The following is a 17434-nucleotide window of genomic DNA, read 5'->3' on the forward strand; positions in this document are numbered from 1 at the left end:
GTCCTAGATCTCACTGAGGTTGACTCTGAGGCTGCTGGGACCTATGGCCTCCTGCTTATACAGCACACCAGGTGGCATATGCGGATACTGCAGTGGGATCTTAAGTCTGTGTGGGCTCAGCAACAAGGGGACATCTTTAACCATGTCCAGATTTTGGAGTAGACTGCAAGAGATCTGCGGTGGTGGTGGTTACAGGACTACGATTGGGTCAACGGCAGACCTCTCTTCCTACATCTCCCAGAGCTGACAGTGGTGACCGATGCGTCCCTTCTGGGTTTGGGTAGCCACCTAGGAGAGGTGGAGCTCAGAGGCCTTAGGTCTCCAGCAGAGTTCTGGCTCCATATCAACCTTCTGAAACTGAGAGCAACCGCTTGGGGCTGGAAACCTTCCTGTATTCATCAAGGGCAGGCTGTTACAGGTGCTTACGGTCACCACCGTCACATTTTTTTCTGATGGTGAACCACCTGGGAGGTTCTTTGAATAGCAGGGCAGGTGGGCTGAGCTGTTACACTCGGAGGTGGAGCAAGGGCTCTTCTGCGATTGGGGAGAACCCTGGCTCGATCTATTCACCACTGCTGAGAAGCACAATGTCAGCAGTTCTGCTCATTGGAATTTCCAAGGCATCTCTCGTTAGAAGACGTCTGCCACCTAGAATGGAACTTGGGACTATTGTATGCCTTCCCGCGGATACCTCTCCTGCTGCAAGTTCTAAAGATCAAGAAAGACGGGGCCCAAATCATCCTAGTGACCCCGATTGGGCACAAAGAGTATGGTATCCAGAGCTCCTGCCCATGAGCATCTGTTCTCCGATCAAGCTGCCCCACTGGGAGGATCTGCTGTCGCAGCAACAGGGCAGGGTTCTGTACCCGGGACTTTACAATTTCCATCTTCATATTTGGAAATAAAGCAATGACGTCTCAACATTTCGACCTTCCTCCAGAGGTGTTTGATGTCAAATTGGCAGCCAGGCATTCAACGTCAAAGACCGTATACACCTGCCATTGGGACAAATTTGTGGCATGGTGCGACACAAATTGACCCCCTCCCTCCTGGGCAAAGTTATCTGATGTTTAGTTGTTTTTTTTGTTCCTCAATCAGTACGGCTTTTCTCTGAACATAGTTAAAGGCTAACTTTCAGCCTTTTTACAGTTGTGGGCTAGCCCTTTTTTAGGTCTCGCCTAGCTATTGCGTAGCAATCGCTATGCGAGACTATAGTAAGGGGCTCCCAAAAGTGCTCTCAAAAGCGGATTGCATGGCGAGCACGCGCACAATCACGTGCATCGTGCCGCCATGCAATCCACTTTTGGGGAAGCGCTTCAGCCCACTGGCGCGTGCACTGGCAACGGGCGTGCGGTTACGCGCACAATGACGAGCAGAGGCGCCATATGGCTTTCCTCTCTCGTCATGGTGCGCGCACATCGCACACCACTCGCCAGCCAGCCTGCTTTCACTTTTGCACCTCAGTCTTGTTCTAAGTGGTCAGCATGTTCTTTCACAAGAGTGTCCTTCCCTGCGTATTTTTGTCCCTGGGGCTACAGAATGCCAAACATCGGAGGTTTATAGCCCTTACTAGTCTCTCTTAACTCCTTCCCATACACTTCAGCCCTTCGTTCTGCCTAAGCCGCTCACAATTTTACCCTGACTCCCCCTCCGCCCATCACAACATACTTGCACGTCTGCCCCTTTCACCACTGTCAGCCATGCCCTACCGCTCCACCCTGGCTCTGTCTACTCACCCACACATCCTTCGACCATTGACCTGTTCCACTCCTTCCCCCACCCCTTAACACTTTCCAACCGCTCATTCCACCCCAAGTAGTCACTCGTACGCATTTCATCCCTCAGTTCGTGTACTCACCCATCGGCCCTCCGCTCCCTCCCGCGGTCCCCCATCCACCTATCGCTCTCACCTGCACCCGCCTCTCTCACTATTCTTACCTGCTTCTCCCAATCCGCTCGCCTCCTCTCTCTCCATTCTAGCCGTCAGTCCCCCCGACCGGGACTCTCGTCGGTCTATCCGTCAATCCCTCACCGATCCACCAATCCCTCACCCATCTACCCTTACAGTGCCTATTACTACCCCAACCATCTCTTCTCCACCGGCTTGTTTCTTTCTCACCCCATCCACCTCCGCACTGTCCCAATCTGCACTCCTAGCCCACTGCTCTTTATTTCTCTCACATCTCCAAACAGTTCCCATCTCTCACTCATCCGTCCGGTTCCTTTCCCTCTCACGGCACCTCACACTATTGTTACTTTCCTACCTCTGCACCCTCAATATAGCTGGTAATGTACATACGTTGCCTACTGTCTCTATTTCAGGCTTTTATGTGCTATCTGCAGGACAAAAGTTCAAATGCTGGCGGACTGTCTTGGCATTTCATCTTCCCAGTGTCGATAATATCTAGTCCTGACAGATTAGCAATCTCCGTTTACAACAAAACATAACAGCAGCATCACGGCATCAAGTTTCATTGACAAATAGTTGCACCTCAAATAAACATTGACTACAGTACTGCCGCGGTGCAAGGCTTCTATAAAACGATGTTATTATTTCCGCTTCCTGTCCACTGCATTTCATGGCGGTAAAACCGCATAAATCAGACATGCTGTCAATTCAACAAAGTAACACTTCTGTTTCTTGTTTATTCGAGGTGGCCATCCTTACCACAGCACGCATAATTTGTTAATGAAGCTAAAGCATTAAAACCCGCTATCAGAAGACGGGAGATAAATACACGGACAGTGCTTGTAGCTGCATGGTCTGTTTGCCTGCTCTCAGTGTCCTGTTAAGCAGTTCAGATCTCCTTATACAGTTACATGTAGATGAAACAGTAACCCTTGTCCCGCTCATAGCCAATAGGTCTCGCTTTTGGAACCTTATAAGTATTTAGTTATGCAACTGTTGCATGGCTAAACACTTATAAGGTTCCAAAAGCGAGACCTATTGGCTATGCCAATGCTTGTATTGACACTGTTGTAATGCAATTTTTAAAAGTTTCACAACACCTGTTTCCTCCCTTTCCCTTTGCCATGCTGCTGTGGGACCTTAACTTGGTCCTCACATATCTGATGTGCACTCCCTTTGAACCTCTTCACAGCTGTCCCTTGCGGTTTCTCACTCTCACAACAGTATTCCTCATCACCATAACATTGGCAAATAAGTGAGCTTCAAGCTCTCTGTGTCAACTCACCATACACCACTTTCTTTCCAGACAGACTGGTCTTGCAGACTTGAGCATCCTTCTTGCTGAAAATTGCGATGCCATTCCATGTCAGTCAGCATATCACCTTTCTGGCATTCTTTGCTCCACCTCCCTCCTCTTCTGAGTAGGAGAGACTCCACCGTTTCGACCCCAAAAGAACATTGGTCTTTTACATCGTTTTTTTTTGTGGTTTTTTTTAAAGCTTTATTTAGATTTGCAAAATCAAATGGTACACAAATGATAGCTGTGCGTTCACCAATGACAAAGTATGGAGGTACATCACAACACTTCCAGCTCCCTGTCAAGATGTGTAACTTATGGATGGCATCCGACATCAGAACCCCCTTGTTCAATCCCCCATCAATACCTGTCTAAATTGAAACAGATGAAACTGACATCAACAATCCACGCCCAGGGCCCATAGCCACCCCATCCCTCCACGCATACCCCGCTACCCATGTGAAGTCCATGCCATCTACCCCCCATCTTTTACATCGTTCATAGTAGAGAGTACTGGATGGACGATAAGCTCTTTGTGAGGTTCACTAGAGTAAAAAAAGGCCATGCAAAGAGGATCATCTCCCACTGGAGTGTGCTCTACATTAAGATCTGCCACGCATTGGCAAAAAAGCACGTCCAGATGGACCGCAAGCTCATTCTAGCAGGACCTAAGCTGCTACCTCTGTGTTGGTACCTTGAGTTATTGTCCTGGGCATCTGCCGGGTGGCTTCGTGGGCAACACTCCATACATTAATGAAGCACTTCTCTCTGACAGCCAGGTTCGCCGAAAGGAGCATTTTTCCTAATTCTCCTACAGGACTTTCTAGTTTGGGTCCAAGCACAGACCTGCCTCCCAATATATACTGTTTTGGTATTTCTTAAAGAGGTAAGAAATCAGCAGTTAGTAGTCTGTATCAGAAGAACACGTTACTTACCTAAAGTAACACTTTTTCTGGTAGAGAACCTTCAGTAACACCTTTTCTGGTAGAGACTTTAACCACAGATTCCTTTCCCATCCTCCACGCTCTGAATTATAGTCCATTAATAAGTTGCCAAGTTTATGAATCTGCAGATGGTCAAATTTGCTATTAGGACTTTGCGTCTGGAGGTGCAGACAGCCTAGAAAGCAACTGACGTCCGTGCACAGGAATTACTCCTATATAGGCTCTGCACGTCTTTTCCAGAGCGGAACGGTGTCAGTGCAGAGCCGTACAGCTCCACCTCCCAGCGTGCAGAGCAACTGCTGAAAACGTTTTCAGATCCAGTCTGACACCTGGGGCATATTCAGAAGGTAGAGAGTCTTTGGTTAGATAATCTCTACCAGAAAAGGCATTACTGAAGGTAGGTAACTTGTTTTTCACAGTGGTAGGTATTAAGCAGCATATGGCCTCGATAGCTTTAGACACGAAGTAAGAACATATAAACCAAATGGGACAAACCATAACAATGGTGAAGCATATGTGAACTTTCAGATTTATTAGTCAATTATATGGTCATCTGAGCGAGAGTTTTTTGTTTCACCAAGGGTGACATAGCTGGAATATGAGGCTCTTCAGCTCCCTTTTCAACAATTTAAGTTTTACTGGTGTAGACATAAACACTTCTCAGTATATTTTCACAAAAGTACAGATTGCATGGTATAGCATTAATCAATTATTTCTTGAATAGGTGTCCATCTGTGTTTGACTGGCTCTCGATAGATATGGGATTCAGGATCATTGCAGCACTCTCACTGTGAAGGATTGGGAGACAGTTTGTTGTTTTCATATAAGAGGTCTGGGAAGGGGAAGATGTCGCCATGAGGTTAAGTCCCAGCAAAGACATTGTGGTATTCATAGCATGAGCTCTATTGTTTTAAGAAGCTGTCGTAATACGGTTGCCTGTATATGTGTACAGTTTGGGTACAGTATTTACTTTGAAAGAAGTAATAGAAGATAATATGTAGGTTAGATTTTCAGATAACTAGTTGGTGTCTGGTCAAGTGTGTCCGGCATGGTAATGACAGAATTCCAGACGGTTCAAAACGTTGAGTAGGTTGATGGGACACTGTGGTGTGACACTTCTCTCATTGAGGGATACCACATGAGTTAAAAGCACTCACCCTCCTGCCTGGATTAGCTTGCTCTTATATATCTGGATATTCTGGTTTGGGGAGAAAACTGCATTGGTGAGATGTAAGCCTTTGGTCTGACCCAGACTCCAAATATCACTCAGTGGACATTGCATTTTGATACTGTTTCTACAGACACATAGGTTACTGCCATTGAAGCTTGGTTAACTATTGGTCCTCCAACTAGCTCCAGCAACACATACCTTTGTCTGTTTAGTGTGAAAATGCTACAGATAAGGACAGTTTTGCAGCATAAATCTTTTATGGATTCACATGCTATGCCATATTCTGCCATCTAGTGTTTGGGTACAGAACTCTCCAATATTATAGTAGTCCCTTTTCTATTCTTTATTTGGGAGGGGGGGCGTTGATTCCACCATTTGGTGTCCTATCCTGTCAAACGCCCTCCCCGGAAGTTCCCACTCGTGGTCGCCATCTTCAGATTCTTTTTTCCACCGTTGGGTCTGGATTCTTAGCTGAGGGCTCTCCAATTCAGGAAAAGGAAGAAAGTCAGATGAAGTTTGTCAAAGAAGTCGAAAAATACAGATCCCTGAATAAAGGTACCGGGGAAGATTTCTGTCGTCAGAGGAGTTTTTCCAAGTCATTTAAAGAATGCCAAGACAGGCAGTTCCTTGTTCTGTGATGGAGAAGACTCCATTTCAATTCTGCTCGAAATGCCATCATAAATGTGAGTAGAATGACCAACATCAGATGTGTAACCTCTGTCTACCACTCAACCATAGAGGCAACAGCTGTGAACCTTGTGTGGGGTTCAAGCAGAAGAAGTTGAAGGCAAGAGAGAAGCAAGGACAGAGGTGAACATCATCTTTAAAAGACCTGGGTCTATCGAGCGACAACCTCACAGAAGAGGCAGAGGGTGAAGCTTCAGATGCTGACCGAAGAATCATCTAAGTCTAAGTAGAATTTCTCAAAAGAAAAGAGATAGGTAACACATTCATTATCAGAGTCTCAAAGACCAGACTAAAGAAATGAAAAAGGGAGCCTCGACGTAAAAAAAAAAAACACTGAGCGAAGGCACACCAAAAGACAGAGTGTCCCTCGTATCTTTCCACAGAGACCCAACAAGAGGCGAGTCTCCAGAAAAGACTACTGCATCAAAAGATGTTAGAAATCGAGATTTTTTTGGCATCGAAAAAGAGTTTGGGAGGATTCGAAAACCTCAACAATTGACACATCGGCGAAAGATTCCTCGACGTTGAAAAGAAAGTAGAAGCTGACGCTCGACCCCGAAGAGCGATTGGCGGAAATTGGGAGGATAAAAATGCAACTCGAGGCAGAGATGGCAGCTTTAATTCAGAAGAAAGGGGATTTTGAAGCTACACTTAGGGAATTCCACAAAAAACGTTGACACCAAAAGAACAAGTCAATAAGGAGCTCGACGAATCTGATCCTCCCATGACACCAGAGCCTCTAGAAGAAGAGGAGGAATCCTTCTATGAGGAGGAGGGTCAAGAAGGTTTGGGAGTGTTTGAGGGATAAAAATCTGAACAAAAGTGTAAACATTCATCAAAAGATCCTCCATACATAAAGCAAACGATGCCTGCAGACTCAATAATTACGTCCACGGCAAGGAAGAAAGAAAGCCGATAGCCCAACAATGTCAGACAAGGAATCGATCTAATGGCCAGGAAGTTTGAGAGGAGCGCAGTCACTCAATGACAAATAGTAAACTCCAACAGCCTCCTTAACAGGTATGCGCACCAACATTGGGAGGAAATGGCGGAACTCATGAGGACCTACCTGACCAATAAGAGAAAAGAGCGGAAAGCCTGGCTGAAGAAGGTAAACAGATGGCTAATACATTACTCAAATCGGCATCAGACGTGACAGACATCGCAGGTCGCCAAATGATTACAGGAACAACCTTAAGATGCCACTCATAGCTGTGAATCTCAGGATTCAACCCTGAGGTACAGGCAAATATTATAAATACACCATTCAATGGCAAACAACTTTTTGGCAGCAAAGTGGATGAAACTCTGCAACACCTCAAGAAAGATAATGAGATGGTAAAATCAAGGCAACCAAAGATAAAGGTTCAATCAAACGAGGAAACGTCACATCTACTCAAGAAAGTAGAGATATTGCAAGAAAAGAGGGCAATAGAAAGTGTGCTCAGAGAAGAGATCAAGATTACTCAACATATTTTCTAATCCAAAAAGTACAGATCTCTGCCTTTTTCTAGACCCAATTTATAAACAAGTTTTATAAAGAGACAAAGTTTCAAAATTACAACATTACAGGAGGTCATACTACAGTTACAAAAAAGGGATTCCATAACAACTATAGAGCTAAACGACGCTTACTTGCACATCCCAATGAATCCAAAACACAAAAAATATTTGTGATTCCTAGTGAACGTGACTGTTCACGGTGCTGGCTATCAGGATAAAATCAGCTCCAAGAGTGTTTACAAAGTGGCTCACAGCAGTAGCGGCACACTTGAGAAGACAGGAGATACAGGTCTATCCCTACCTAGACAATTGGTTAGAGAGAACAAACTCCTTCAGTAAATGTAAGCCACACATACAAGACTTGATGTCGACTCTCGTCACACTGAAATTCTCTATAAATATAGAAATAATTGCCAAATCCAGAACAAGAATAACAGTTCCTAGGAGCATAAATCGATTCCTTAGTAGGGAAGGTATAATCCAGCAAAAAGAGGATAGTGTCACTACTTTAAGAAACTTGCCTTTACTAGATGGGGCAAGCTGTGATAGTGAGGACTGTGGGGAAAACGTTGGGGAAGATGGCCTAATGCATCCCTTTGACTACCTATGCGAGATTACATATGAGACCAATTCAGGAATGGCTTCAGAATCAATGGTCATAAGCTACAGGGAGTTGGGAAGATCTAGTGGTTGTCACACAGAAACTACAAGAGGAAATGGCGTGGTGGAACAGATGACAAATAATAGAAGTAAGGTAATTTGCACAGCCAACTCCCAACAGTAATCATAACTTCATATACCTCCCATATGGGTTGGGGAGATCATATGGACTCGCATCAAGGTGAGAGGTGTTTGGAAGGAACAAGGTGCGATCCAGCATATTAATGTCCTGGAACGAAAGACGGTGTTCCTAGCCTTAAAAGCCTTTCAGAAAGTGCTGTGGGGAAGAATAACCTTAGTTCAAACAGACAGTACCACTACAATGTTCTACATAAACATACAGGGAGGAGCTCAATCCTTTGCCCTATCAAAGGTATCCCAAGAAATTTGGAAGTGTGCTATTCAGACACAAATAGATCTAACAGGAGTTCATCTACCAGGGAAAAACAATGTATAAGCAGAAAAATTGAGCCGACAAGCATCAAGCTCCCACGAATGGGAACTCAATCAAGCAGTACTCAAACAGATATTCAGGAGATGGGGGAACTCCAAAAGTAGATCTATACGCAACTCCAAGTATGGCAAATTGTCAATACTTTGTGTCCAGACAGCCAGACCGTCAATCCCTGGGGAATGCTCTGTCGATAAACTGGACAAGGATATTTGTCATACGCTTTTTCTCCCAATACCACTGTTACAAAGTGATCAACAAATGCAAAAAGGCCAAAATCACACTAACACTGATAGCCCCTCTGGGCGCAGGGCAACATTCTGAGATTACCAAAACAACAAGACTTGCTGCCAATGGAAGGGAGGAGAGTTCTACAACCAGAGACTTTCAGTTTGGCAGCATGGCTCCTGAAGAGGTAAAATTCAGACATCCAAGTCTACCAGAAAACACAATGGCTAGTCTCGGAGAAGTAAGAAGGCAACATCAAGAAAGTGTTACATAGCCAAATGAAAGAGATACTCATTTTGTCGCAAGATTAAAAATCACTACAAACTCAATGCACAGCATGTGAATCCAGAAAAGATTCACGAAAATCTGAAGATGCCGATGATCGGGAACTTCCGCAGAGGGCATATAACATCAGTAGAGGCAGGATAGGAGACCAAATGGTGGAACCGTCGACACTCGAAAACAAGAAAGAAAATTGACAAAGGACTACTACTATATTGTTGAATTCTGGACCCAAACCACTAGCTGGCAAAATAATGCACATCATGTGAATCCAGAAAATTCTTCAAGCTGCAAAACTACTCCTACAGGTAAGAACCCGTTTTGTTTTCCCTGCCTTTCCCAAATTTACCAGTACCACTAGATATTATTTTGTCTTAAGTCCCAAAGGCACTGCTACAGCCCCCTTAAACTGCTGTGACACCGCTAAAACCATGTCTCCAGTCGAACATCTTCACAGTGGCATCCAACCTTGTGCTCTCCCCTTTTGTCTAGTGTTTCTAGATCAATGTGTCTGTGGCAGACATACTGTCTAAATGGTCCAAACACAGTATCTAGTTTGATACTGTTCTAAAGTGCTGTGAATGCATCTCCAAAACATTACAAAAACTTAAGTGACTCTCCTTCGACACCCATGTTAAATCATATATATATATTCAAGGACCTCTGCATCATCCTTGAAGACGTACATTTGAAAACTATTTACCTGCTACTCAAACATCCCGTTCTTCAAAGTCCACACCATGAGGGCCACTTTTATGACACTATCATTGTTGGCCTTTCTTTCGAAGTAATCTCTCCGGTCTCTGGAACTCGCATCTGGCTAATTTCGGGGCCAAAGCTGTTCCGGTAGCTGTGTTGCGCACTTCTGTTTACATAAACATTCCATTAGGTGATCACCAGTCACATAAATCTGACCTATCTAAAAAGTCACCCCAAAACCCTTTCAAGAACAACCGACGCATATTTTTCTGTATGGGAACTATTTCTTTGTGAAACACAATAACAATATCAATGTAGTCTGTAGTGTTCTGTGCAGTGCATTGTATTAAAATACAAATAAAAAGGACTTGGTAGATGAGACGAGATTGCCTTTCAAAGGATAGTGGTGCCTCCTGTGATAAGAACTGCATAGGAATAACTCTGCCTGTCATGCACCATTTAAACCAAGGAAACAAAACCTGTTTTCTCTCTCTTTCGCAGGTAGGACGTTCATCTCTGCCAGTCGAGAGCCTGAAGAAGAAATACCAGCAGGCCCTCTTGGTTGAGAAAAGCCCCCAACAGGACACTACAACTACCACCACCACTACCACCACAACAACGGACTCCGAGATGGAGGAACCTTTCCCTCAAGGTAAACTTAGTTGGCACCATATTCCTATTTAGCTAGGGTTTATATTTTTTCTTTTATTGTGTCCAATAAAGATTGCAAAAATAAGAAAAAGATTTGCATCTGTCCTGTCTATCAAAATATTACATTTACATTTTTTGTTTGACCTTTCAAAATCTCAGTGCATGTTTCCTTATGTTATGGACACGTGACTAGAAATTTGGATACAATTCTAACTTGCAAACTTTGGTATCAGAACTTGTGAAATTCTGCTACACTTTTGAAAATGCAGAGGTTAGCTGTATCATGTGTCTAGTAGTGTTAAATGGGTTATACATTGAGGTTTACTTATTTCTTCACCAGGTTTTACAGGCCACCCTTAACTGTGACTTACACTTTACCAAGCCCACTTTTGTGTACACTGCTGACAGTTTATTTTCAGTTTAAAAGATGTGCAGAGTTGTCACTGTTGATCAGCCCTTCTCATCAGGGTGGTAGCCATCTTAAATTGAGCCAATGCCCTGCTTGGGTATTTCAGTTGACTCCTTTTGGAATCATGGATCAGTACAGTCCTGCTCCTATGCTCTTACGATCTTGATCTGCTAAGACCTTTTTAGGTTGTTTCAATCTTTCAAACTGGGCCACCAGTGCGTTTTTCTCATCCTCAAAATTGGACCATGGAGCACTTTGCAAAGCCATCCTCCAGCTCTGACTAGTAAAAATGTGTCCAATCTGCTTTTACAGCTGTGCAAACATTACCACATTTGAACCATGCCTTGAATCTTATACTAACTTCCTTTCCCGAAAGGGTTCTCTTCAGATAATTTCTCTCAGCTATCAACCCAGACTGCTTCTTGTTTGGATACATTTCCAGTTTAAAACATCATGATCCAGGTTTCAAACTAGCTAGAGTCAGAGCATTTAGTTTTCCGGCAGCAAGACCCTGGAAAGCTCCGCTTCTCACGTTACTGAGAGAGATCGCATTGTCTTGAAGTACAGAAACATATAAAAAACGTTAGCTTTTATAGAACTCTTGACTGTTCTGTGAGACCCTACAATATACTTCAGTAGCACTCGGATGTTAATGAGCTTAACAGTTACTTATGGTAGCAAGTGTAGATGAGTACACTTTTATTAGATTTTAATCTGACGTTTTGTCGCTAGACAGAGTCGTAGATGGCAAGGGATATAGTATATATGAAAAAGGCAGAAGGAAGACGATAAGGCTGTACTAATAGTGAATGCACCAACTGACAAGGTTAAAAACAAGGTGGAAAACATTCTTCAGATGGGTTTGCAAAAGATGATCATGAAAAGTTGCAGAGAACCAGGAAGATTTCCGAGGTTCAAAAACAACTTTCCATATTTTGCCTTTACAACAAATGGGGATAGTGAAAGACCACGAATAATGTTCATATTAGCAATTTTGACAATGCAGACTCCAAACTAAATTATCTCTGTTCAAATGACAGGTTTTTGCTACTCAGATCAGGATTATGCTTAACGTAGGTGAAAGTGATTAGAATAAAGAGAAGGGTAAGAAGTCCAGTCATGGAAGAGAGGCCCTCTATGGAACTAGTAAGGTAGCAAGAGGAGTAAGAAAAGAAGCATACGTCCTCTAAAACTAATGGGGCTTAGAACAGTCCTGGCAGCACCATTGGTAAACAGGCCAATCTCTTGCTGGAGACAAATGGGTTCTAAAGGCAGTATAATGGCAGGTAAGGTGGTCCCTTTACAGAGTACTGTGCCGGAGAGGTAACTCTTGTACCTGTTTGGATGTTAGGCATTTATTAGAACAGGTGACTCAGAGGCGATATGTCGTCACAATGGCTAGGTTGTCGACTATAAATCCATAGAAAAGCATAACAATAGAAAACCACTTCCGAGGGAAAAAAAAAAAAGTCAAAATCTATTTAGTAGAAAAACAAATGAACAGAAATACAGTTTGATTAATAAAAAACAAGTAATGGAAATCAACTGAAGCACATTTAAAATTAATATTAACTTTACTAAAAACATGAAATGTAAAAAAAAATTAAAAAAGGAAACAAACATGTGCTGCATATCATTTCCTAGTGAGCGCTCAAATTGCTGGAGGGCTGGGGTTTCAAGTAGCCACGGGGAGGGGGATTTTAATAAATAGCTAAATGCTCCAGAGCATTAAAACAAGAATATTGAGACCAGTAATCAAATCAGTACCAGGAAACTAACATAGAAAATAATCCATCCAATCATGAGTAAAGACTGCACCAGAGGCCAGTGCTGTCTGTAAGTGAGACCTAAAAATGAGCCCAACCATTATAACATTTCAGAGGGACAATGTGTAGTTAAACAATGAACAGTAAAGAGTGACTTAGCAGAGTTCACTGATACGAAGAGGGGTCACAAAAATCAGTGCTGCTAATTGTTATGCTCATTGACTTAGCATATGGCTTTTGTGGGCAGACTTCTAGATTAGACCTCTTTGTTCTTTGATTATACTGTGTACAGTAACCAGGCTTGTGCGGTGTGAATCCAGAGAAGGGCTCTCAAAGTACCCTTTAAAAATGATCGGAAAATTAAAGGGAAACTTTGATAGGTATCTTCTTGGGGGTGTGCTCATATTTAGACCCCTTTTGATGCTGACCAGTACACACGAATTTCTGTTTAACGTATTCCTGTCACCATAGGAATTTTTCAGTTTTGAGAACATCTAGTTTGCTGTGGCTTCTGAGGGCTCTGAAGATAGTTTGAATGGGAGAAGTAGTAGTTGAGAAACACAGTTGATGAAAATGGGTTCTTGATAATATTTTGAACCTCAGGAGATCGTTCTCAAACGCAGTCTAAACATTTCTGGCATTTCAAAATCTTTTCAGTTCGAAATCATCATCAATGCAGATAACTCCTTATTAGTTATTCCCACAGTGCCATTGTAGATAAAGTAAACAGGCACAATGTGTGCAAACCCTTGGTTGCTTACAATATGATAAGGTAAACTTTGCTGAAGTAAAAAGGCTAGCCAGAAAAATTCCAGTGCCATAGAGACATCTGCCGAAGAGCCGCGGTGGCCCTAAGATTCCAAATGACTGATCTTCAGGGCGATGGGTGTGGTGAATTAAAGTTCATCATAGAGCATTGAGCAGATTTTCAACCTGCTGAAAACACGATTCTTTGAATTGACCCTAGAATATACAGAGTTGCCATACCTCCAAGGCTAAGACCAAGCCCATGTTTTAGATAGTTATCGTTGAAAAGGTTGCATCACAGAATGTGAAAAAAAAAGTACAACCTGGGACCTTAAGCTCAACACCAAGGTGTGACACCATCATTCTGTACATCGGTAAACTCTTTCACCTGTTGTTCAAACATGAACAGTCGTAGAGTCCTGGAAAATGGCACTTAAAGTCTTCAGATTCGTGTCGCTTGTAAAATGTACGTGGTTCCATATGCACCAGCAGCCACCCTGAGATACGCCTGATGACCGCTTTAAGGACAACACAGCCTTCATGTATTCCTACATTCAAAAATAAGATAATAAAGCAGTAAGGAAGGAAAGTACACAGTGCAGCCTCAGTTTTCATAGAGCTCCCAGAAGCAAGGCTGCCAGCAATGCAGATTAGGTAAAATTGCTTCTCTTTGAACAGCACTCGCTGCTGCCCTATGAACACCTTCATTCCCAGAAAAATAACTACAGTTGTTTCCACTAAGATAAAAAGATTTATGTTGTGACAAAAGTCCTCTGCAAGGCTTTGGGAGGAGGTGGCTCCCTGCCCCTGAACAAATTCGAGACACCTATTAACTCCAGAGTGCTAGACAGTCTGTCAGGTCACTGCACGCTCTCCCTTTATGTTTGGGTGGAGAGCTGGAGCCTGATGTCAAAGATCACCCATAGTTGAGAGAGCGGATACTGCTATCTCAACCTAGGCTATGTGAGACAGATCAGAACTTCACGATGAGCATAGAATTGCAGGTCTAAGGGTAGTTCCACTCATTCTCAAAGAACAAAGTAGGCCTTCCAAACAGATCGATCTGTCCGAAAGAGGAATTGGTGTAACTAGTATGGGGACAATTTAAAAAGGCATTCAGGAGTATTTGAAGAAGTACAACAGGAGTACTGTAGGAAGCTGGCTCTTTATATATCAAAATAAGATATATGGTGGAAAGAGTCCAGGGGTTCCCTTATAAGTGGACAGGGGGCTTGCTATGACAATTCCAAGGTGCTCTGTTAGGGGGCGGTGAGATCAAGCAGCCTTAGGCTTAACACAGAGGAAGACATCTGAAAATACACACAATGGTCAATAAATGAGACTCACTACTCAAAAAGGCGATCCACACCAATTTATAAAAATAGCAAGTATCTTTATATATGTTTAGGCATTAGAAGAAAATCGTTCAGGTGAGTACATTTTTAGATAAGAATATTTTTAAGTTCAACATTTTCAGTTCTGCAATGTTAACCTATGGGAGGAAAATTATATGCGGTTTATCGGTTTTTGTCAGCGACTTACAGGACCCTTCTCCAGGAGTTAAGGTGAGTGGTGGGCAAGGTCCAAGGCAGCACCAGCGGAACACCACCAGCGTCACAAGGGCGGACGGGTGCAGAGGTGCCAGTGTCAGGTGCCCAATGTTATCTTGTGGAGAACAGTCGTGGTAGAAAGCGGCTGCAGGAGGGGACTGTATGACTAGTCTGGTGAAACCAATTAGTGACTTCGATTCTTGCGATGTTTGGGGATGTGGGCACACCTTTGGTCCTCTTCTCCAGACGGGACGTCCAGGTGCAGAGGGTCATTGAGGTGTCAGGTTTCTCTGTCTGGCAACACTTGCTTTTGAGGAGGCCTGCAAACAGAGGCTGCAGGTGACGTTGGGGCGGCCATGAGGAGTCACTCCACAGTGGACTTGGTATCTTGAGGGCCACAGTGACACCGATGGCCCACTTTGACATGGGCTGGGGGGCTCAGTGCAGTTGTGCTTGGCTGCCTTTGGTTTTGGCAGGGCTGGAGTCCTCTTGGTCTTTCTTTGGCTGTCTGCAGGATGCAGGGGACAGTTCCACTGTCCCTCTGGAGGTCTTGGTTCCGGGGTGAAGGCTGTCGGGTCTACTGGGCTTTGGGGATCTCAGCAGCTGCAGTACTAGTCGACATCTGGTGCCAGGAGCTCCCCTAAATACTCAATTTAGGGGAGTACAGGGTGATAGTCAATGGGCTACTTACCCTTGGGATCACTACGCCCCTATATGACCACCTACTGTTGGAAGTGGGCATAACCCTGTCCCAGAATTCCTAAGTATGCGATCACAAAGATAGCTACTTGTGAAAAATTGTGTCCACCTCAGTTTAGCCCAGCTTAGGGGTGGTACTAGCCTGAGGGTGGAATGCCTACCTAACTAGCTAATTTTTGCTTCTGTCCTGGTGCCAAAGGGGGCTGTGGACAAGGGGGTTGGCTTCCTCTCCTGTGAGGGGGAGCCAGATTCGCATTTCAAGGGCAGAAGCTCTTTGGAGCTTGTCCGCCTAGGAAGGCTAATAAGCAGGTCATCCTTTGAGAGGGGGTGTAACACCCTCTTCCCGGACAGGCTTTTGTTCTGGGTCTCCTGAGAGCAAACACTCTCTCCCTAGGAGGTCAGAACAGAGTCTCGGGTAGCAGGCTAGCAGAAACCAGTCAGGGAGCACACCAGAGACTGGTAGGTTTTCAGGGGGCACCTTTAAGGTGCCCTCTGCGTGCATGTATTAAGTCCATCACTGGAATCAGTGTCGGCTTACCAATACGAGATGTTTTACACCAAACATCCATATCTTTAGTGAAGCCATTATGTAGCTGGGGGAAATGTGTTCTCCAGTGTCCAACACGTGGTCACATGTGCAGGCAGTAATCAGAATGAGCAGCACAGGGGCATATCTGCTTATGCAAGTATGCCCTCACATGTAATATTCAGCACCCTGACTTAGGGCTGTCGGGCCTGTTGTAGGGGTGACTTAAAAATATTACATGAAGTGTAGGGGACGTGGCACACAGGGATGTGTGACGTGATGTTTTCACTTTTGTCTGCACCACCACATGTAGCCTACTATGGCAGCCTTGCCTGTGCTTGGTGAGGGGTCCCTTAGGGTGGCATAATTCTTGCTGCTACCCTTAGGGATCCTCTTTAGTACCTTGGACCCTAGCTACCAGGGGTACCATTTACTAGGGACTCACAGAGGGTGCTAAAGGTTTTGCCAATTGGGGAAACAATTGTACAATTCTGGGAAAGAGCCCTGGCACTGGGGACCTGGTTAGTAGGAACCCAGTGCACTTCCAGTCGAAATCACTTCAGTTACCAGGCAAAAAGTTGGGGTGACCATGTCAAAAAGGGCTACTTTCCTACAATAACTACTTCACGTACTCCTAAATGCAAATTAATATTTTGGTTTTGATGGGTTTCTGTCATTAATGCTGAATTTTTAAGTCATAAAGGCTTCTATGAGATATGTATGTATATAAATATATGTGTGTATATACACACACACACACACTCTCCTTGGATTGTCGATTTTGCAGCAGGAATTCGTTCACATATTTTACATATACCAACTACCATCTAGCAAGTAGTCAGCCAAAGGCATCAGGTTAAAATAAAAGGAATTTTGTTGCGGGTGTGCACGCCAGGGAGTCTGTAAGAGGCATTTCTCTTGGGTTTCTGCATTGCTACCATCACAGAAAGCGAGGGTGGATTACCTTCACTTCAAGTTGGATATGAATGTCATGAATCAGATTTGTTTTAATCAGAAGTCCTTAATTGATACATTTGTATGATCTTTTTTTTTATTCTGGATATCATTGAAACTTATAATGGATGGATAAATGCCAAGCGTGTAACTGGTGCCTACTTCAGGGCAATTGTGAGGACGTGTGCAAAGGCTTTTGAAAATGTTGAAAAAAACCACGAACTTTGAAATAAGTGTTTAGCCCTTCCTGCAATGACCGCTGGTAAATTCTAGAATTCGGGCACTGCTGAAGAGATGGTTA

General features: G+C 43.8%; 1 protein-coding gene across 9 annotated transcripts in view; it reads left to right on the forward strand.

The window, feature by feature from the left end:
- PHC2 (polyhomeotic homolog 2) overlaps positions 1–17434 on the forward strand; it is a 556042-nt gene that overhangs the window by 493638 nt on the left and 44970 nt on the right. For all 9 annotated transcript variants that reach the window (XM_085603959.1, XM_085603955.1, XM_085603952.1 and 6 more), the window contains one exon: positions 10333–10483. In XM_085603959.1, the coding sequence (XP_085460085.1) occupies positions 10333–10483 (151 nt within the window). The remainder of the gene's footprint in view (positions 1–10332; positions 10484–17434) is intronic.

Source organism: Triturus cristatus, chromosome 1_2 (assembly GCF_964204655.1).
Source record: "Triturus cristatus chromosome 1_2, aTriCri1.1, whole genome shotgun sequence".
Classification (NCBI taxonomy): Eukaryota; Metazoa; Chordata; class Amphibia; order Caudata; family Salamandridae; genus Triturus; species Triturus cristatus.